The following is a 22,067-nucleotide window of genomic DNA, read 5'->3' as shown; positions in this document are numbered from 1 at the left end:
GGGAGGAGAGGGGGGAAGGAGAGGGAGGAGGGGGGGAGAGGGGGGAGAGGGGGAGGAGAGGGGGGAGAGGGGGGAGAGGGGGAGGAGAGAGGGGGGCAGGGGAGAGGGGGGAGGGAGGGAGAGAGAAGGAGGAGAGGGGGAGGTTTTTTGTTGCTCTGATTTTCACCGTTAAAATGTTAAAGTTCCATTTTCTGTTGACAGGAAGTTAAAGCCACTCAGCTGGTTTGTTCCTCATCCTATCTGTGAGGAACGAAGCTGTTCATTGGCTGATGGTTCTGATCCGGAAGGTTCTGAGCTCCACTTTAGGCCTCCCACAAGTCTCCTCTCATCTGTACCTCAGATGATACTCAGCTGCATCTCCTGCAATGTGTGACCAGATTAGCTGTAATCAGATTGTAAAACAAACAACCCGATTAAACCCACTGATTTTATTTGTCTCTGTAAATATCAACAACAGTCCTGACTGGCTAACCCAGGCATGGGCAAACTAAGGACCGGGGGCCACATGCGGCCCGTTAAACGTTTTAATCCGGCCCGCCAAACTTGAAAAATTAAATGAATAAACCTTGTTAATGTTAAATTTTCACTGCAATTCTGGTGTTTTCCCACTAGAAAAAAGACAGTCAGGAGGAGAGTGATGGTAATATCCTGAAGGATAACAGAACTTTCAGTGCTTTAAAATAGAAATGGTTATTCATTTTAATTTTTTTTAAAAAGGCACATTTTCTTCATTTTCATTTGAAATTAAAGCACATGTTTTCTCCATATCCCAAGATGTGTATTTTTTCTCCAATGAGGTGAGGTTACCAAAGCACTCCATCCATCCATCTGCTCCTGGTCCGGCCCCTTTGTCAAATGTTAGAACCCATTGTGGCCCACGAATCAAAATGTTTGCCCACCCCTGGGCTAACCAGTCGTTATTTTAAGATGTTTGTGAAAATAAATCTGCTTCCTCCCTTTTTTTCCTTTGGGGTCTCTTATCGGGGACTTCAGAATCTGCACTAATGGCCGTGAAAATGGCTCAACAACATTTTAATTGAAATGTTCGTCAGGAAATCAGTTTCCAGGCCTGCAGGGACGATGATCAGGTCTTATCCAGCTCAGACCGTTAGCTTCCAATTAACATGGCAGATTAAGAGCGGAGGAATTAAACCAGCAGCAGGAGGGAAGGCAGGAAGACACGAACGCATGCGTCCATTATATAGCTTCTATAGATTAAACTGGTAATTTATGGACCAGACTGGGATTCGGGTTCATTTGTAGAATTCCATGAGGAGACAGTGATGAACAGAACTGACAGATGAGTTATTTCCCCTCATGTTTCAGTTTAGTATGTGTGTGTGTGTGTGTGTGTGTGTGTGTGTTTACTCCCAAATTTAAGTCAACCAATTTTTGAAACACAATGAAAATAACTTTATTTAAATGTTAGCTTGACAGTGAAACAGGAAGTCCCGCCATCCTTCAAAACAAAAGCCTCGGCGTGTGTCCCGTGAAGGTTGCGGATGGTCCTCGCGTCGCCATTGGAAGCGCTTTGATGAGGGAGCGCCTCTACGGCGTGGCAGCAGACAAACATGGCGGCGTGTAGATCTTCACCGTCTCGTCCCACGAACAGTCAACCACCTGCAGGACAAAGACAAAGACCTTAACCAGAACCAGGTTCTTCATACGTTCTAAACGTGTTCTCACACCACCAGAAAGTGGATCCCCTAACCATTGTTACCTTGTTCCTTAAGAGTATTGCATCTTGCATTCTAGAATGTCTGGTTGTCATGGAAACTAGTTTATATAGACTGAACTTGGTGCTGCCCCCTACAGCGAGGTTCCAGTTGTGTACTGCAATAACCCAGGACTCTGGGATTATCCCTTTCTCACAGAGCTGGAGCTCTGGTCTCCACCAGCCACCCAGATGTTCTCTACGGTTCCCATGCCAACGGTCACCGGCGGTGAAGTGCTGACACTGGGCGGTGAGACAGGGCGTCCCATTCCAGACGGGGATCAAAGAGTTTGACTTCAATTACTGCCAACTGCCCAGTTTCTGCTTTTTACGGCAGATTTCAGGAACAAGAACAGAAGATGACTGTTGACTGGGAGATGGAGAGCGTCATTTTCTGCAATCTGACCTCCAGCTTTCATCTCTCACCGCCCATCCAGGTAAAAGCCTCCGATCCACCAGTCGTAAAAGCAGCAACCTGCTCCTCAGTTTTATTTCTGTTTTTCTTCTTTTTCCTCTGCGGGACTTTCAGGCTGGAAGGTGAGAACGTGGTGCTCCTGATGGTTTCGTCACCTCCCTGAGATTAGAGGTCTGATGGGTTTCAGCAGAGAACAGAAGCTCACGTCCAGCTGGGGCTCCATCTACATGCCACAGGTCAGGTGGCTGAAGGAGCCCTGGCTCCCACCTGAAGGACACACTGCCTCCATCTGCTCCAGGGTTTAGCGTTAGCATTGTCACAGGTGTCCATGGACACACAGGTGACGCGAGGAACGTCGTACACAAATGTGTTAGCCTGATTCTGGACTGCTGATTGGACCTTTGAGCCAAACAGAACTTCAGGATGAGTCAGCAAATCGTTGAGAAAGTGCGTCAGCGTCCCAGACGACGAACGTGCCTTTGATTAACTTTAACAGCCGAACTTTAATGGAAAATGGCGAACAGCAGCCAAGACTGCAGTAAAGTGCAAAGAGCCAGAAAGATGATGAGAAGATGAAGAAGAGGAGGAGGAGAAGGAGGAAGAGGAGGAGGAAGGGACTGAACATTAATACTGTCTGTCACCAGACGGGATGGCCTTCAAGTGCCGTTATCACTGTTACCGTGGTAACACAGCTGCAAGTGAAACAAAAACCAGCAATAGCAACTTAAACTCAACACACGCACGCCTCGTGCACACGTGTGACCGCCCACTGACACGGCCCAGAGGTCTCCATGGAGAAGAAAGAGCTGAATCGGCCAATCACGGCAATGAGAAAGTAACCGTAGATCACAGCTGTCAGTCGTCCGCCCGCCCGCACACACATGCGCACACACACACACACACACACACACACACGTACGCACGCAGACAAAACTGTCCTGACTCAAACGGCTGATGATGTGGAGATGAAACTGAGAGATCTGATCTGTGACATCACAGGAAATGTCCCGAACGTGTGTGTGCAGTGGTAATGAGCTGTATTGTCAGTGTTTGTCTTTATCAGATATGTTAGAGCCCCCCCCCCCCCCCCCCCCCCACACACACACCACACCCACACACAGCTGCAGGTCACTACTGCATCAGCCTGATTGGTTGCTGTCGTGTTTGTCGCGACGCCGCGAGCGCGTGGACGTTATCACGTACACATTTCCACCTCGCCATTATCAGCGTCCTGGAAACACGCTCTGGCACCGCGGGCGAAAAGTCGTAGCGCAGCAAGCGTACGTCTGGTTCTGTTCGGCCGTTTAAATGATGGAAAGATCGAGGATGAGAACAGCTGATTCCCTTGTTCTGCAGCGTTTACGTGAGAAATAACATGTGACGTACAGGACAGCCATGGGGACGTGATGTCCTCCACTCTGCATTCAGCCTGGAGTGGCGTCCCACAGGGCTCTGTTCTCGGTCCTCCTCCAAAGACAGCTCAAACCAGAGGTAACGTCCTGAAGAGACATCCTGGACGACCGGGACGTCTCCTCCTTCTGATCTAGTGTCCTGATGTTTTCGTCCCTCGTCCCCCACGCGTTGGTCTGATGACATTCAGCTGAACTCTGCCTGACCGGCGTGGTCGACACTTCCTGTTCCTTCCCGTCCACAATCAGCAGAATTAAAGAAATTAGAGATGAGTGCCCTTTTCTGCTCGCCGCTTCGTCAGCGTGGACAGCGCCGCGGCCGCGTGGGTCGGCCTGCAGACGGATTGACGGATGGCCTCATTTCAAGAAGTGCAGAAGAAGATGGAGGCGATTGGCGTCGGGAGGGGTCGTTCCCCGGGTCAAAAGACTAATTAACCAGTTAGTTTTATATTTTCATGAGAGATAACATGAAAGGACGCTTCATCTGGGCCTCACAACGCGTGAGAGGGGGAGGAGCTGAAGAACTCGTTCTGAAAATGAGTCCTCACAAAGATAGAAGTACAAACATGCAGGTGTGTGTGTTACCTGGTTGGGGATGTGCAGGTTAAAGTCGAGTCCACAGACGAACTCTGAGTGATGTTCCACAGTGTCCAGGAGAGGTGGATCCCTGCTGTAGTCCCAGAACCTGCAGACACACACACACACACACACACACACACACACACACACACCACACACACACACACGCACACGCACACACACACACACACACACACCTCTGTAAGATTTAACAAAAAAGGTGTAGCACTATTCCAGATGTCCTGAGACGGTTTCTCTGAGAACATGTTGATCAAAGAGAATAAAATAATCAATCATCTGAAACCTGAGCTGTTAATAATCTCATTCAGACCTTAAAAACACCTGAGTGGATTTTATTCTAGCTCTGATCTGAGGAACGCCCCCTCGTTACACGCTAACGAGATTAGCAGATAAAAGAAACCTTCAAAGACATCAAATCTACTGCATCACATGATCTCAAACCATTTAACACCAGAGAGATGAGAAATGTTTAAGGATGGAGGGATGAGAACCGGCAGAAAGAGATTTGGATGAAATGAGAGAGAGAGAGAGAGAGCGAGGGAGAGAGAGAGAGAGCGGGGAGAGAGAAAGTGAGGGAGAGAGAGAGAGAGAGAGTGAGGGAGAGAGAAAGTGAGGGAGAGAGAGGGAGAGAGAGAGAGAGGAGAGCGAGGGAGAGAGAGAGAGACAGAATGAACCAATAAAATAAAAGCCTGCAGACTTCAGGCAGCAGCAGCCAATCAGACTAATTGAATGACTGTTTCTTTTCCTGCTCCTGACGGAGACCTGTGTGTGTGTGTGTGTGTGTGTGTGTGTGTGCGTGTGTGTGACGTCCTGACGCAGCAAACACTCCCACCAGTTTCATCCACTTTACAAAAGTAATTAAATCACTTTCGAAGAGAACACCGCAGACTCTGACTCTTGCACACACACACGCACACACGCACGCATGCACACACTCAAGGAGTGAGTTATGGGAGAGACATGCATCGCGAGAGATTGTGTATTGAGCGAGTTGTTAGAGTAAATAACTGCTCATATTCAGTGTGTGTTTATTTTAATTAGCAGAACCGGTTTAATTTGATTCCTTAACTTCTGCCGAGACGTTTGAGAGGGAAACCAACGTGTTTTCAAACTAGCTGAACTCTGTGGGGAGAAGCTTCATTAACGTTGGAGCTGTGGACTTAAATATTAATATCCTGGCAGGACTGATTAGACCCGGCAGAAGACAATAACAGCCTAAACACACACTGCTGTGTAATAACTGTTAGTGGATGTAATTACAGTTTTACTGTAGTTTTCTTTGCAGCGTTGCTGTAACTGGCTAACGAAGGCGGCTGCTTGCTCGACATAAAAGTTACCAAATCAGCTCATTCATTAGGTTTTATTTTGGACACACTGATTCTGGGGGGGCCAACTTGATTTCAAATGTTCCAAAGATAACAGAAGCCAAAGCTCTCAGGATGTTTGTGACACCTGAAGGGACTGATCGTTCTCCTGCAGCGTCTCAGCTAATGAAATGCAGCAGTGATAAAAAGTCTCGTCTGGAACGAAGGCATCTGCGTCGCGTCACATCGATGCATTGAAAGGCTGCAGCAATAATCCCGCAGCTACGAGCTGCTAGCCTTGATTAGCTTCACGAGGTGATTTACTGCCGACACGCTCAGGCTGCTTTGGCTGAAATCGTCTCGCAGCCGTTTTTAAAACCAGTTGCTGCTTCAGAAGCAACGAAATAAAAAATAAAAACATTCAGCAAGGAAAGAATGTTCTTCCAGTCACGCTGGAGAGTAGCGGCAACAACACTGACCCACTCCAATAACATGTGGATTAGCGTGATGAACGTTAGCCGATCAGAACGTCACAGGTTTAATTTAGACAAATTCAAAAAAACGTGTACATGAAGGAGCGAACGTCTGTGTGACTCTGATTACACTTTAATGAGTATGTGTGTGTGAATGAGTGTGTGTGTGTGTAGTGGGGGGGGGGGGGGGGGTGATGAGTGTCCCAGTTAGACAAACACACCACATTATTTCTAGAAATGAAGGCTGCACTCTTTTGTCTGGAGTTTCCATGGTAGGTAATTATTTAGTTCTATTGTGTTTCATTCTGTGGAACGGTCCATTCACCTGTCAGCTGTGTGTGTGTGTGTGTGTGTGTGTGTGTGTGTGTGTGATAAAGGAGTGGGAGACAGTCGGAGCTGCAGAATAGTGACAGAAGAGAACATAAAGAGGCGTGCAGAGATGTGACCTGCTGTGATTGGACGTCACTGATGGTTCTAATCTTCACAGGAAATGAGTGTGAAGACTCACAAACACGACCGTGTGGAGGGAAGAACATCGTATCTAAAGCAAACACGGCGCACGAAGGCTGCTGGTTCACACAGGAAACACGGGTCTGGGTGCACCTTCAGCCTCCACAGTTCAAACATGAACACGGAGCTGATAACAAAGGCTGTTCTTCCATCATGGAAACGGAGGCGCCGCTGGAACATTTGGACCTTTGAAGCTGAATTCTAATTCAGTCACAGTTACTTGATGATGAAGCGTCTCTGAAGGTCCCTTCAGAAGAAGAGGGAGGCCAACAAGACACCTGGGACAGCTGTGAAGGAGCGGAAGGCTCCCCAGATAAGAGCTGTTGCACTGGTTCTTCCTCGCTTTATGAAAACTGCCACCAGAGGGCACCAGAACACACATGATTGAGGTGGTGGCATCACCAGGGGCTGAGGGGATACGTCCCTGCAGCGGGCCCAGGAAAGGTCAAAGGTCACACGGAAGTGTGGAGAGGACTGCTGCTCCACCAGGACAAAGACATGAAGAGTTCAAAGAGCTGGTCTCGCAAGAGATTATGACCACAGCCGTGAGCGGAAATGGGGAATGAAAGGGATTAATGTGCGTCACTGACAGCTAGAACACACACACATTTGCATAAGAGTCATGTTCTTTGTGTGTGCAGGTGGATTCCAGCTGAATGTGGACCTGTGACCGACGGCAGCAGGTGTGTTTCCACACCCACAGGTGCATCCAGACAAATCTGGATCGCCCGAGTCGCCGAGACGACGAGTTGGAGAGAAGCTGCTGATCAACGGAGTGAAAAGATGCTAACGTTAACGACCCGAGACTCCAGCTAATAACGTTATTAGAGCTGCTGTCAGTGATGATCAATGGCACACACACACACACACACACACACACACACACACACACACACACCACAATAGGTGTTTAAGACAAGCTCATTCTAAGTAAATCCACTGAAACGGTCTTATCGCCCTGGCAATAACGGATTAAGGATTATCTTGGACAGTAAAGCAGCCAATAAAGGAAACGTGAGATTAAATTAAAGATTCCACGAGCATCACGTTATCTTTAAATTAGCTGAAAAGTGATTTCTGAAGAATTCTCAGGAGAAGAAATTATCGGTAAAGCTGCTGTTTTCAAACTGTTCTGCTCGGCCTGGTCGCCATGGCGCTGCCGTATGTTCACCGCTCTGGTATTATTGGCTGGTTTGATGACTTAAATAGCAGCATTAGCTTAGCCGGTGGGAATGTTTATGACTGACAGCACCGCCCATCAGAGAGGACAAGAGTCACATATCAAACCCACCCAGGTCACCTGATCATCATGTGACTGGTTCAAGTCTGGAGCAGATCTGATTCAGGGTGAGACAGGCAGCACATCCCCTCCACCATTATTCCCTCCATCATTATTCCCTCCATCATTATTCCCTCTACCATTATTCCCTCCACCATTAATCCCTCCATCATTATTCCCTCCATCAGTATTCCCTCCACCATTATTCCCTCCACCATTAATCCCTCCATCATTATTCCCTCCATCATTATTCCCTCCATCATCCTTCCCTCCCTCATCCCTCCATCATCTCTCCCTCCCTCAACCATCTCTCCCTCCATCCTCCCTCCCTCCCTCATCCCTCCACCATCCTCCCTCCATCATTATTCCCTCCATCATCCCTCCCTCCATCATCCCTCCCTCATTACCAAGTGATGGTGAACAACAGCCTGATCAGCAGTTTCAGAGATTAGAAATGAAGCAGGACCCCCTCAGCACCATCCTGTTATTAACAGGACGGGTCAATTAAGATCAATGGAGCAAGAAGTTTCTCACAAGCACCACTGCACTGTTCATCTGTCCACCATCCATCCATCCATCTATCTGTCCACCAGCCATCCATCCATCTATCTGTCCACCAGCCATCCATCCATCTATCTGTCCACCAGCCATCCATCCATCTATCTGTCCACCAGCCATCCATCCATCTATCTGTCCACCAGCCATCCATCCATCTATCTGTCCACCAGCCATCCATCCATCTATCTGTCCACCATCCATCCATCCAACTGTCCACCAGCCTTCCACCCATCCAACTGTCCACCATCCATCCATCTATCTGTCCACCAGCCTTCCATCCATCCATCCATCTGTCCACCATCCATCCATCTATCTGTCCACCAGCCTTCCATCCATCCATCCATCCATCTGTCCACCATCCATCCATCTATCTGTCCACCATCCATCCATCTATCTGTCCACCAGCCTTCCATCCATCCATCTATCTGTCCACCATCCATCCATCTATCTGTCCACCATCCATCCATCTATCTGTCCACCATCCATCCATCTATCTGTCCACCATCCATCCATCTATCTGTCCACCATCCATCCATCCATCCATATATCTGTCCACCAGCCTTCCATCCAACTGTCCACCATCCATCCAACTGTCCACCATCCAGCCATCTGTCCATCAGCCATCCCTTATTTACCTCCTGTGTGAGTGTGATGACAGAATATCAGAAGAGTGTTTGTTCTCGACATTAAAAACTCACTGAAGAGTCAAGGCTCAATAATATGAAAATAATTCTCATTTATCTTTGAAGTTGAGTAAGAAAACAAATTTAATCCTGTTGATGACTTCAATCTGCAGTCAGCAAAGGAATGACCTGAAGGTCTGATCAGAGTCTGGACTCACCTGACAGTGAAGTCGTAGGAGCAGGAGGCCACCAGAGACCTGCTGAAGGGACAGAACTGAGGACAGCAGCTGATCAATAATCAGTACAGCTCAAAAGACAGGAAACAATCAGAGCGCTGGTTAGACTGGGACAGGAGAGACATGTGATGGTTAGACTGGGACAGGAGAGACATGTGATGATAGACTGGGACAGGAGAGACATGTGATGGTTAGACTGGGACAGGAGAGACATGTGATGGTTAGACTGGGACAGGAGAGACATGTGATGATAGACTGGGACAGGAGAGACATGTGATGGTTAGACTGGGACAGGAGAGACATGTGATGGTTAGACTGGGACAGGAGAGACATGTGATGGTTAGACTGGGACAGGAGAGACATGTGATGGTTAGACTGGGACGGGAGAGACATGTGATGGTTAGACTGGGACGGGAGAGACATGTGATGGTTATAAAGGGACAGGAGAGACATGTGATGGTTAGACTGGGACAGGAGAGACATGTGATGGTTAGACTGGGACAGGAGAGACATGTGATGATAGACTGGGACAGGAGAGACATGTGATGGTTAGACTGGGACAGGAGAGACATGTGATGGTTAGACTGGGACAGGAGAGACATGTGATGGTTAGACTGGGACGAGGAGAGACATGTGATGGTTAGACTGGGACAGGAGAGACATGTGATGGTTAGACTGGGACAGGGAGACATGTGATGGTTAGACTGGGACAGGAGAGACATGTGATGGTTAGACTGGGACAGGAGAGACATGTGATGGTTATAAAGGGACAGGAGAGACATGTGATGGTTAGACTGGGACAGATATCTGATCACTGACCTTAAACACAAACAATAAATCTATGAGGGTTTGTGTGTGTGTGTGTGTGTGTGTGTGTGTGTAAAATCTTATTAGAACCATTTCAGTGGGTGTTTTGATGCTGTCAACCCTGCAACACACTGTCTGAGCTAAATTCCAGGAAGAAAGTGTCCTTTATAGTATTGTTTGTGTGTAAGTGTGTGTGTGTGTGTGAGTGTGTGAGTGTGTGTGAGTGTGCGTATACCTTGAGTCTGCGGATGGCGTAGGTGTGGCCAAGCAGTTGATTGACAGGATGTCGAACGTTCCTCAGGTCCCAGATATACACACTGCAGTCCACTGATCCTGTGGCGATAATATTCTGAACACACACACACACACACACACACACACACACACACACACACACACACACACTTCTAGAGAATTATGCGAATTTTCTGAGATTAGAATAATCCATATCAGTTGCTCACGGTGACGTTACCTGGTCATATTTGCACCAATCACAGGTTAGTATTTCAGCTTGGTGCGCAGGGACGGCCAATCGACACGCGGCTCTCTTCACGTCCCAAACTCTGAGCGTTCCGTCACCTAAAAAAATAGAAACCAAATTAATGACTGTCCAGAGGTTCTACAGAGGTGAAAAGTGCTGCTTTTTGTTCTGTCTTATCTTGTAGTCATGGCAACCATTAGCTATGGAGACAGTTCTACAGATATAATATAATCCTGTTCCACCCTGTAACCACAGCTAGAACCAACTGGACCGCCAGTGGTGACCAGTTTAACGATTAGCTTCGGTAAATTTTAGAGGTTTTTTAAGGCTCAACTGGATGGAGCCTCCAGCTGGTGGAGAGCTGAGTGGAGGGGAAGAAAGAGAGAGAAGAGAGGAACACACACACACAAAATGCTGCGACAGGACCACATACACACAGCTAGCTGCTTAGCATGCTAACATTAGCCGACCTGCAGATAAGATTTGCACATTTTTACAGTAAATTTATGTAAATCGTGTTAGAAACATTTAAGCTTTTTTCAACTTTTTCATGCCTTCAGAAAAAGGTGCAGAGTCCCCGTAAAGATGGAGATATTGGAGTCAGTGTGTGTTCGTGGATGATGTTTGAGGTTGTGCCAACACTGCGACAAACAGAACCTTCACTCTCTCCTCCTTCTCTCCTCTTTTATTCCACTGGCAGCAGTTTTTCCACCGCTTTCCTCCCAACTATCCATCACCTCTTTCAGAAGTCTGGACCCAAACCAGGAAGAGAAGAACGCACACAAAAATTAAATGTACTAATATCAAAATGAGAGTGGAGAAAGAGGCAGACGGGTTGAGTCTTCAGGCAAACGTCTCATTTCAGAAACTCAGCAGTTTTTACGGTAACATTTTGTGCGTTCTAAAGATGAGATGAAGGTGAGGGGAACTCCAACCTCGGTGAGATTAACAGGATTAAAATCCTCTCTGAGCAGCAGGAACTGTGAAAGGGTGAAATCGTGTCAACATCTGAGAACACATCTGAATCTGTCTGCAGCAGATTCTCCTGCTTCGTTCATTCACCCTGCCTCCTCCTCCGCTTCTCTCATTCATCCTCCTCCTCACTCGTTCTTTTACCCGCACACTTGACTTCCCAGCCAAGTGTGGAGGAGTGTGTGTGTGTGTGTGTGTGTGTGTGTGTGTGTGTGTGTGTGTGTGTGTGTGCACCAGCTAAACTTGCTGACGGCAGCAGGTGTTGCAAAGAGCCTTTACTCACTCTCTCTCTCTCTCTCTCTCTCTCTCTCACACACTCACACACACACACACAAACACACACACCTTTTTTTCCTCTGGCAAAGCTGCTTCATATGTTAAAACACAGCTTTTGCAGAGAAGAAAGGTCTAAAGGTGCTCCTCAGGGATGGGTTCTCTGCTCTCTAGTTTTCACCCCCTGGTGGTTGAGTTCAGTATAGCAGACCCCCCCCATGGCCAACAGCTGACCTCTCAGCTCAAACCCAGCTCCATCCACGGCCAACACAGGCATGTAGGTGTAACTTTGCTGTTGACACCACAGGAAACTTCAATCACAGCAGAATTATTGATCATCTTCTCTGCCTTCAGCAGCAATCAGATGTGAGACGGGACCAATCGATCATCACCAACACCTTCTCCAAACGCCATCATTCTGTCTCCTTTTGCTCAAAGGCACAATGACGGTCCACTGAAGAATGGTGGGAAATGATGGATTGAAAACAGTTTAATGAAATGATGCACATCAGAGTTGTAGAGAATTAGTGGAGGAGGAATGAATGTGGATGATGGATGATCTCCAGAACTATTCCAGATGATGAGTGAGACGATGAAGGTGAACCGCAAGCTAACAGTTAGCATGTTACCATGTTAGCAGCTCGAGTGCAGTAATAATCACATCAGGATTTCGACCCAATGAGCTCTTTAGTCAGATTTTTATCCCCACCTTCAGTGTTCTGAGCAGCGTTTAAAGTTCTGATTGATTTTACTGTTATAACACTGATGCTACACATGCTTTTTAAAAATTCACATTTGGAAATATATTCTAAAAAGCATCATTTAAACTGAAAATACATCTGCAAATCTACCAAGACCCCCTGAAAATTAGACTTTGTGCACATAAATGAACAAACATCAGATATTTTATCTGATTTGTTTACTTATTAACATGAAACTGAAACAAACACTGAAGTTTACTGAGACTCAACCTGATGCTCAAAGTCCCTCTGAGCTCCTGCTGCAGCAATGAAACACACCAACAGCGCCACCAAGTGTCCAGAGGTATGAGTGAACTCTCAGTCTGGGTATTGGCTCACCTGAGACTGAAGCAAAGCATCCTGGGATATGAGGGGACCAAATGGTGCTGTACACGACCCCTTCGTGACCTCTGAGCGTGGTCAGCGATTGGCCGAGTGCAGCGTCCCACTGAGAGAGGAGCAGGAAGATGATTAGAGAGACAGAGAGTGACTTTGTGACTTATGACGCCACTTTTATTTACAATAATGAACAGAATAAAACACGTATCATAAGAATCACTCAATCAGTGTAGGTTGTGAGTTCCAGTTCTCTCTGAACACAGGACACCTTCATGACAGCTGCTGGGACACCTCCAGGTTCATGGTGGCCTTGTAGAAGCAGAACTCGGGCTCAGTCTGGCTCTAATGTTCTGCCTCCGCATGGCCACCACGTCACTCGTCCTGTATCTGGTCCCTATGTGTCAGGTAAGAGTTTAGCCTGTCCAATTACAAACTTTAGGACCTGACACCTGGTGCGTTTAAAACACACACAAAAAAAAACCTGAGTCGGCTACACTCTGTAAAAACTTGAAAACCTGTCTCAGACAGACCAGGAACGGACACACGTTGGAGACGCTGCGGTTTAAAACAGATGAAAGCATTCAGGATCCTCCACTGAAGGTCTCCAGTCTTTTTTTTGATGGGGGGTTGGTACAGAGCCCGCTACTGGGTCCCCCCGAGTCTGTCTGTCCACCCAGGGGCAGCTCTGCTGAGCAGCCCCAGACATTAATTCAAGTAAAAAGTCTTGTTGTCTGCTCCACGGGGGCCCAGTTTATACTTGTAGCAGACGTTCAGGAAAGGGCCACGGGGCCAGGGCTCCGCTGGAGGTCAGGGAAGGTGTCCCTGGGGTCGAACTCGGTTCACAGAGAGCCTCCACAGAGCTCCTGACTTCTCTCCACCAGCGATCGTAGTCCCAGCATGGAACCCAGGGTCCACCCAGTGGTAGCTGTCCCAGCCTGGATCTGGGACAGCCGGCCTGGTGGCAGCTCTAAGCAGGCCAAACGGAGCCACAGCAGCGAGCCTGCCAGGCTGTTTATAACCAGCACCCTTCCTCTGTACGACATCTCCGAGTGCAGCCAGCTCCATTTCTTTCATTTTTCCTCAACCTTGTCAACAACATTCTCCCAGTTCTTCTATCATCAACGTAGGCAGATAAAACCACATCACTATTAAAAAGAGGTAAAAACAACACTCAAATGTAGTTTATGGAGGAGGGGTTCCAGGGAGAGCGCACAGAGCATGTCGGACACCTCTACACACTCTAAAACGGGTCGGCAACCCGCGGCTCTGGAGCCGCATGCGGCTCTTTGGCGCCGCCCTAGTGGCTCCCTGGAGCTTTTTCAAAAATATGAAAATGGTAATTGTTTTAATATAATTTCTGTAGGAGGAAAAACGTGACAAACATTCTTAAAGTTTTCCAATGCTGTATAAATGTGTATAGTAAATATTTAATTTCAACATCTCATTATAACGGAAGTTAAACTTAAAGCGTCATCGTACAGCAGAGTGGCTACGTGGTGCGTCATTCTCTCCAGGATGCGCTGCAGGGAAAATAAACATTTCATCATGAATGCTCATTATGTATTTGTAGCCCACTTATCATTTGGAAAGTAGGCTAATACAGCTAATATAGACACTTACAGCATGTGTTGCCTTTATTATAAGCCCTGTATAAGGCTTTTAATTTTTTGCGGCTCCAGACAGATTTGTTTCTTGTTTTTTTGGTCCAGTATGGCTCTTCCAACATTTTAGGTTGCCGACCCCTGCTCTAAAAGGAGCGCACACGCTGCCATTGACCTTCAGCACATTCTCAATGTCACTGTACAGCACCTGGATCTTGGCTATCAGACCAGCTCTGAACCCAAACCTGTCCATAGTTCTCCACAGGAAGCTGTGTTCAACACGGTCAAAAGCCTTTTCTTGATCTAAAGAAAGTAGACCAACACTCACCCCCCCACACACTGAACCGGAGACCAAAACATCCCGAATGAGGCAGACATTGTCTACCACGGACCTGCCAGGTACGCCACTTACTGTATCTCACCCACCTGTACACACACACACACACACCACCAGTCTCCCCCACCTCCCTTGTCTCCCCCACCTGTTCACCCTCACCTGTCACTATTCACCGGGGCTGCCCTGTCTACCCACGGACCCTCGGCTCTGGTGACAGGTCCATCAGCAGTGGCCCCGGGCCGCTCTCCCAAGCCCTACGCAGCCGATTTGGCTCCATACGGAGACATTTTATTTAAATGTCCCGCTTCACCACAGCCAAAACACTTCTCGTTCATCGATGAGGCGAACAGGACATAATCAAACACACATTTTGAAACACACATTTAGATCCTCATTGTTATTCAGGATCATGTAAGCTGTGTTTCAGTAGTGGAGATTTACATCCAGACATGAGAAACGATCCTGCCATGTCTGGACAACTCCCCACACAGAAGCCCGTCCATGATGAACGGGGGCACGTTGGACAGGGAGACTTTGGTGGCCGGCTGGCTCAGAGGCAGCACCGCCTCAAACCTTCCACCAACACTGACACCGGCCTCCACCAGCCGGTTCACCTGCTCTGCCTTCGCCACAAACAAAACAATGTTCATCCGGGCGGCCAAATTCAAGGACTAATTGGACATGGGTCACCAGGGCCACCTCCTGGTCCCCACCACCAACCACCATGGCGTCAGACGGCCAAACACACAAAACAATTAAAAATTAAAATAATAAACCAATGGAAGACACCGCCAACACCTAAATAAACCATATAAACTATACTCACCACTTTAATGGTTTGATCCCATGATCCTGAAACAATCAAGTTTTCTCCTCTGGTCTGACTCCAGTCCACAGAATACACCTGCACACACACACACACACACACATAGTCTCTACATCCTGTGTGTGTGTGTGTGTGTGTGTGAGATGCACCTCTTGAGTGTGTTCTTTGACGACCCTCAGCGGAGCGTTCTGATTGGTTGTGTCCCACAGCTGCAGACTTCCGTCTCCGCCCCCAGCCACCAAAACGTGCTCATTGGTTTCACTCCAAGATACATCGAAGAGACCGTCGCCCCATTCCCAGCTAAGGTGTGCACACGCACACACAAACACACACACACGCTCAGTGAAATCTTTAACAAAGACAACGAAACACACTCATCTGAGGCAACAGTGATGAAAAGGAGGAAAAGAGATCAAATGACAGATCAGAGGAAATAATAGAATCGTACCGTCTCAACAGATGAATGTCTGTTTCTGTCACGTCAAGAACCAACAAGGAGCCGCAGCCTAAAAATCCACATTCATTCTGTTTATTATGGCGAAAAGTTCTAATCTAATTTAATCCGGATTATTCCATTCTCTTCCTCACCTACGATGCCGTAGTACTGTGAGGCAGAGCAGGCCAGCCTGTTAGCAATGAATGGAGAAACTTCCACAGCGTAGCCGTGACGTGCTGGACAGCGGAAAACCTTCACCATGGTCAGCGGGCTGCAGCGCCGCCTGCTGGAAATATAGAGTCACTACAACAGTTGGACAGTAACAGGACAGGACTCGGTCAACTGAACCTCTGGGCCAACACAAGTAAAATCAGTAAATAAATAAACGGATAAATGCTCCACTCTAATTGTAACGAGGTATTTTTCTTTAATCAAAAGTAATCATCCATGATGATCAATATTCAAGTTATGATCGATAATGAAGTCTGTTTAAGTCTGAAAGTAAAAACCAAATTCAGAATGACCTTATTCAGAAGTTATAAAGTCAACTAGCTTCACAATACTTTTATGCTATTATTCAATAACATAATACAATTTTTTTTTTTTTTAAATCCTCTTCGCCCTCCTGGGCGGTGCCTCCTTCCTTCAGACTCGGGTCCTCTACCAGAGGCCTGGGAGTCTGAGGGTCCTACGCAGGATCTTAGCTGTTCCTAGGACTGCGCTCTTCTGGACAGAGATCTCTGATGTGGTTCCTGGTATCTGTTGGAGCCATCTACTCAGGTTGGGTGTTACTGCCCCTAGTGTCCCGATCACCACTGGGACCACTGTTGCCTTCATGCCCCACATTCTCTCCATCTCCTCCTTCAGCCCTTGGTACTTCTCCAGCTTCTCGTGTTCCTTCTTCCTGATGTTGCTATCACTTGGGATTGCTACATCTATCACCACCACTATGTCAGGCTGGTTGGCCACCACCATCTTGTCAGTCTGGATCTGGAAGTCCCACAGGATCTTGCTTGTTCTCCATCACTTTCGGGGGTGTCTCCCACCTGGACCCTGGGACCTCCAGTCCATACTCAGTGCAGATGTTCCTGTACACTATGCCACCTGGTTCTGCCGCTCCATGTACGCCTTGCCTGCTAGCATCTTGCACCCTGCTGTGATGTGCTGGACTGTCTCAGGGGCATCTCCACCCAGTCTGCACCTGGGGTCTGGTCTGGTATGGTAGACCCTGGCCTCTATTGCTCTGGTGCTCAGGGCCTGTGCAGGTATACTGTATATGCCTCGATGGCCTATCTCCCGAGTGGCCCGTTTCCCAACCATCTCCTGACTACATTTCCAGAATTCTCTGTAACTTCTGCTCATTTGCGTTAATCAAGTGTAGACTGCTCTAAAGGTTGGACGGACGAACAGAGAGACAGAACTGACTAAAAGTGAGATAAGAGGACTCACAGCTGACGACTGTGCGTCAAACGTCACTGTCACGGTGATGTCACAAAGGTTCTGACTCGGTCCACGAACTCACAGTTGACACAGGTGGTTCCAGTCTGCTCCAGCAGCCCCAGCATCCCGCGGACCACTTCAACCCAAACACTTCCGTGTTTTCATCAGCTGACCAACATGACCCGGATGTTGAGCTGCACCACTGCGCGAGTACAGCAGGAGGCAGAGATTCGCTTTTGATTATTCTTTATTATACATCTTTACAGCGAAATTTAAATGAAGTCAGCTTCAAAATCTTTGCCGGGAGGAAAAGATTGTCCCAAAAGATGTCCCAAAAGAAATGGCATATCTATAGACTTGATAAAAACATTTCATACTTATACAAAGAGGTACTGCTCAGACCACGTCAGTGTTCTTCTGTACACAAAGAAAAAAGCTTACACTGTATGGAATATTTTTATTTTTTTATACATACAGTAAAAAGAAGTTAAAGAGTGATTTAAGCATTGACTGTAATAACTGTAGTTCACCATTAAACAGCATAAATCTTGTCACTATGGTAACTTACATATATGGTAACATCTCTTCCACATCAAAATTAAAGGGGGAACAGGGCTTCTTTAAGACCCATTAAAAATAGGCTTTGGTGCCGTTCAATACAGATGTTTGTTCCCCAACTTCCATTACTCAGGTACAGGTCAGTAAACCAGAAAAAAGCTTTTTAAACTAAAGTGTATGCACATAGTTTACAAACAAACTAAATGATCTAAACTTGAAATTCTGCGTGACTCTACTAATTCTGCATAACAGCATCTCACTGGAAGCTGGTGGGTCCAAACTCGGCCTCATGAACAATCTGCTGAACCTTGGTTTTGACCCATGACTGTTTCTCAGCAGGAAGCCTCCTGATGGCCGGCGCCAGGCTCAATAAGAACAGGGTCACGTGATCCCTCTGCTCCACATCCTGCTCCCTCTGGGCGTCCCCCCTCTTCGGACAGTCCTCCAGCAGACCCTCAGTGTTCTTCCTGCCGTATCGAACTGACCTGGGCGACTCGTATTCGTCATCGGTCGGGTCCAACAGCTCGGCATCTGTGACCTCCAGCTCTTCGGTCTTAAGCAGCTGCGAGGGGTGGAGTGCAGTCGTATCTGATTGTGACGAGGCTAATGATGTGGCGAGAGATGTCACCGCCTGCATCATGGTCTCACACAGCTCCCTCACATTAACCTGCTGCATGTGCTGTACCACAGGGGCCACGGCGCCCTGATCCAACCGGGCTTCTTTCTGTCTGGCATCTTCAGCACCAACAGATGATGAACGCTTCCTCTGCACAAACTCTGACATCGACCCCGGCGAGCACGACGCTGTCGTGGTTGTAGCATCGGCGACTGCAATCCCTGCAGAGAGGAGAGTAATGGAAATGAGCCAGAATCTCAGAATCTGGAGCCGGTTTTAACATATCCTCTAAAACAAATGTTCTACAACAAAAAAGAGAAGCGTTTAAACTGAGATCCCAGAGGAAGCTTGTGAATATAACACAGCTGGATCCTGTCCCACCATAGCTGTCGTCATCGTCGCTGCGCATCTCCATGTTCATGCTGCAGCCCACCATGTCCTGCTGAGGAGTTCGCGGATCCAGAGCCCAGCCGTTGGTTCCAGCTGCCCTGGCATCAATGAAGGGGTTCAGGAAGGACAAGATGGCTGCGTATCTCCATGGACGATAGTTCAGGAGACCCACGCCACTCTCACGTCGCTCTCGCTCCCTGTAGCGTTCGCGGCGGTGCTGGTCCCGAAGCATCTTCCACTTCCTCCTGCAGTCCGTCTCTGAACAGAAAACGGACGCCACTTTAATCAAGCCAACGGTGTCATATAGCACATTTATTTTCATTATAAAAATACAAAGGAGCGACAATATCCTGTGGTTAGATTTCTATAGGAATTTCAATTGACACAATCTGTTTAATGCACGTACACAAAGTGCATGTACGTTCTTGTCCAACCGAGTCATAGTAATCCATTAAGGTCCAGCAGACAGTCAAGTGGACTCTCTAACACATATATACCTGTGTATATACAGTGTTTAAACATGGCATATACTCGGTGGACACACACACATACTGTATATACCACACATACACCACATATACACCATGTATATATCACATATGTACCGTGTTTATAACACGTATATACTACATATATACTGTGTGTTTACTATATATACACCACATATATACCATGCCTACACCACGTATATACCGTGTTTATACCGTGTATATACCACATACCATGTACAGACCACGTATAAACGAACGCAGCAGCACCGTTAAAAAGAGTGTTTTATACAATTAAAAGGGGATTCAGCAGTGAATGAAAGGCCAGGCGTGTTTAATATTCGCTTTTGGAGCGATCGGAACCACACGGCCGGGCTGCGAGCAGCAGCGATCCGCTCACCGTTGACTCCGACCAGCTGGGAAACCTCCCTCCAGGCGTCGCCCCGCATGTTCAGGTCTCGGTACGTCGGCGAGCTGCGGTCGTACAGACACGGGAACCCGGAGACCGCCGTGATGAGCCTGTACTCCATGTTAAAACAGAGGAAAACAATCGCTCCGGAAAACAACGGCGAACTCAGAAGGCACTTCCGCTTCCGGTGAAAAGCAGCCAAGCTGAGCCTGCCTCTTGGATGGTAGACAGGAATGGACGGCAGCGGCACTGCAGGGCTCAGAGCGTGTCGACAGGGGGCGCTCGCCGCCAATTCTTTTCTAGGGTCCTGCAAGCTGCAGCTGATAAAAAAGAACGTTTCTCCGTTCAAAAACTTTTGTCAGTTACAAAATGTATTGAAGGATGACTTTTGATTTCTTCCTGATGTTGCAGATGTTATCAATCCTGATGTTGCAGATGTTATCAATCCTGATGTTGCAGATGTTATCAATCCTCTTCTCGAATTTATGGCCTCTCTACCCACGTATGACTGGCAGTTCTGGCTTTTCCTCCTCTAATGTCCAACTGATTCTGATCCTGTCCGTCTTGGTCGCTCCTCAACTTCTCCATCTCCTCCATTAGCACTGGCCTAACACTCTTTCTTCCTTCACTCTCTCTGAACCAGCCAGCTTGTTCGTGTAAATGAATGCACACACACTTCTTTCCTTCCTTCTTTTCTCTGCCTTGGTCATCCATCATCCTTAAATCTCACTTTTTTGTGTTTCTTTCCTTCATTCTCTTCCTCCTTTTGTCCAACTTCCTTTTTTGTGCTTCTCCCCCACTTTCATTGTTACAGGACCACTAAATCAAAAAGAATGTCTGTGAAACACCTGCACTCACCTGCCAAAATGACTCTGATCAAAAGATTACTTTGTGCCCTATATGAGTGTGTGTGTGTGTGTGTGTGTGTGTGTGTGTGTGTGTGTGTGTGTGTGTGTGTGTGTGTGTGTGTGTGAGGCATAGGCTCCATCACAATAGGAGTCTGTTGTAACTTCTGAAGGGGGCAGGAAGCATCAAGAGGGGCAGAAGGAGGGCAAAAGAGGGCATGATGTCAGGTCAAACGTCCTGGGAGAGCCAGCCTGGGAACAAGGGAGGAATAATCCCCCGTAGTTCGCAGAGCTACAGCTAAACTGTAAATATTGTAAAACACACACGCGTGCATACACACACGCACACACACACACGCTCACATACAGATAAAGCTGAAGTGCTGGGAGAGTTGGGGGAGTTAGATATCAGCTGACCGCGTGTGTCCTGGAGGGTTGGAGATGGCTGACCAGGTCTTTCCCACACCCACCTTCTCTCTTTAGAATGTCCCACAAAAACACAGACATAGACACACACACCGAGACACACAAAAACATCAGTGGAACGTGTGGGGTCGGGAGGTCACAAAGCCAGGGTCAAGTTCCAGAACTAGGAGCAGACAGAAACAGAAGCACGTTGTCAGATAATTCAACCACAGTTTTTATCAAACAGTTAATAATTCAGAGGTTTGACGTCACTCTCAGACTATAAAAACTATTGGACTAGTGGTGACCCCTCAAATTAAAACAGTGACAAACAGCATGAGTGAGCACAATTGTAAGGGCGTTTGTGTGAATGCATGTGTGAGTGCATGTGTGAGGACTATTATCAGATCCCCCTGACATTTAAATAGAACCAGGGTTGTGATTGATTAAGCTCCTCCCCCTGAGTGTGATGTCACCGCCCACCTTCTGATGTGGGTCTGTGTGCTGAAGCTGCAGGAATGTGTGAGCTGATAGAAACCCTCCTGAGGTGATGCTGATGCTGACCAGAACATGTGGGAGCTCTGCGGTGAGGAACAGCAGCCCTGACGTGAGGAGAGGCCACAAGTGTGTGTGTGACGCTGATGAAGAACACGAACATGTCTTTCAACACAAACAAGTCTCAGATTCACACACTTGTGAAAAAAAAACCCTAACCGGGAGAGGGGAAAAATCCAGGTAACAGTGGGTGGAGCCAGACTGGCCCTCTGACAGGTCTCGACCAATCAGAGCTGCAGAATCACACAGACCAGGATGGTGAACACAGGTTGGCATGACGACAGATGACAGAACTCTTAATGTGTTGGTGGGTGAGACAAGTATGTGAGAGGGTAAAACTGGTGACAGATATATCTAACACACACACACACACACACACACGCCACGAGTGTTTCCTGTAAGCTGTGGAGTGTATGTTGACAGATATA

At 47.5% G+C, this 22,067-nt stretch overlaps 2 protein-coding genes and 1 long non-coding RNA gene across 9 annotated transcripts; all 3 read right to left on the bottom strand.

Moving 5' to 3' along the window:
• Positions 1-1,389: 1,389 nt before the first annotated feature.
• On the bottom strand, positions 1,390-17,541 carry pex7 (peroxisomal biogenesis factor 7). Of its 7 annotated transcripts, none has more exons than XM_057017016.1 (11): positions 17,383-17,541; positions 16,086-16,219; positions 15,946-16,003; positions 15,647-15,797; positions 15,498-15,575; positions 12,734-12,842; positions 10,401-10,507; positions 10,164-10,277; positions 9,104-9,159; positions 4,124-4,223; positions 1,390-1,620 (listed from the first exon to the last, which is right to left on the bottom strand). In XM_057017016.1, the coding sequence occupies exons 2-11, from the start codon at positions 16,192-16,194 to the stop codon at positions 1,549-1,551; spliced, it is 954 nt and encodes a 317-aa protein (XP_056872996.1). In that variant the 5' UTR covers positions 16,195-16,219; positions 17,383-17,541; the 3' UTR covers positions 1,390-1,548. The 7 variants fall into 7 exon arrangements, with proteins under 7 accessions (XP_056872996.1, XP_056872997.1, XP_056872999.1 ...); XM_057017017.1 differs by having other exon boundaries at positions 16,086-16,216; positions 17,383-17,540; XM_057017019.1 differs by having other exon boundaries at positions 17,456-17,537.
• Positions 8,161-9,097, bottom strand: LOC130516170 (uncharacterized). The gene is made up of 3 exons (XR_008947376.1): positions 8,619-9,097; positions 8,457-8,533; positions 8,161-8,282 (listed from the first exon to the last, which is right to left on the bottom strand). It is a non-coding gene; the product is annotated as an uncharacterized LOC130516170 (long non-coding RNA).
• Positions 17,542-17,810: 269 nt separating the features above from the next.
• On the bottom strand, positions 17,811-20,031 carry LOC130516378 (uncharacterized). The gene is made up of 3 exons (XM_057017425.1): positions 19,826-20,031; positions 18,929-19,195; positions 17,811-18,768 (listed from the first exon to the last, which is right to left on the bottom strand). The coding sequence occupies exons 1-3, from the start codon at positions 19,953-19,955 to the stop codon at positions 18,188-18,190; spliced, it is 978 nt and encodes a 325-aa protein (XP_056873405.1). The 5' UTR covers positions 19,956-20,031; the 3' UTR covers positions 17,811-18,187.
• Between the last annotated feature and the right edge of the window lie 2,036 nt (positions 20,032-22,067).

The sequence above is a fragment of the Takifugu flavidus genome, chromosome 19, assembly GCF_003711565.1.
Source record: "Takifugu flavidus isolate HTHZ2018 chromosome 19, ASM371156v2, whole genome shotgun sequence".
Lineage (NCBI taxonomy): Eukaryota > Metazoa > Chordata > Actinopteri > Tetraodontiformes > Tetraodontidae > Takifugu > Takifugu flavidus.
The sequence above is the reverse complement of the archived record's forward strand: the minus strand, read 5'-3'. Positions and strand labels throughout refer to the sequence as shown.

Coding starts and splice junctions, on each gene's coding strand:
- pex7 (XM_057017016.1), bottom strand. CDS start 16,194: ATGGTGAAGGTTTTCCGCTGTCCAGCACGTCACGGCTACGCTGTGGAA. Junction 10,278..10,400: donor ATTGGTGCAAATATGACCAG/GTAACGTCACCG, acceptor GTGTGTGTTCAG/AATATTATCGCCACAGGATC. Junction 9,160..10,163: donor ACGCCATCCGCAGACTCAAG/GTATACGCACAC, acceptor TGCTGTCCTCAG/TTCTGTCCCTTCAGCAGGTC.
- LOC130516378 (XM_057017425.1), bottom strand. CDS start 19,955: ATGGAGTACAGGCTCATCACGGCGGTCTCCGGGTTCCCGTGTCTGTAC. Junction 19,196..19,825: donor CCAGCTGGTCGGAGTCAACG/GTGAGCGGATCG, acceptor TTTTCTGTTCAG/AGACGGACTGCAGGAGGAAG. Junction 18,769..18,928: donor CGACGATGACGACAGCTATG/GTGGGACAGGAT, acceptor TCCTCTCTGCAG/GGATTGCAGTCGCCGATGCT.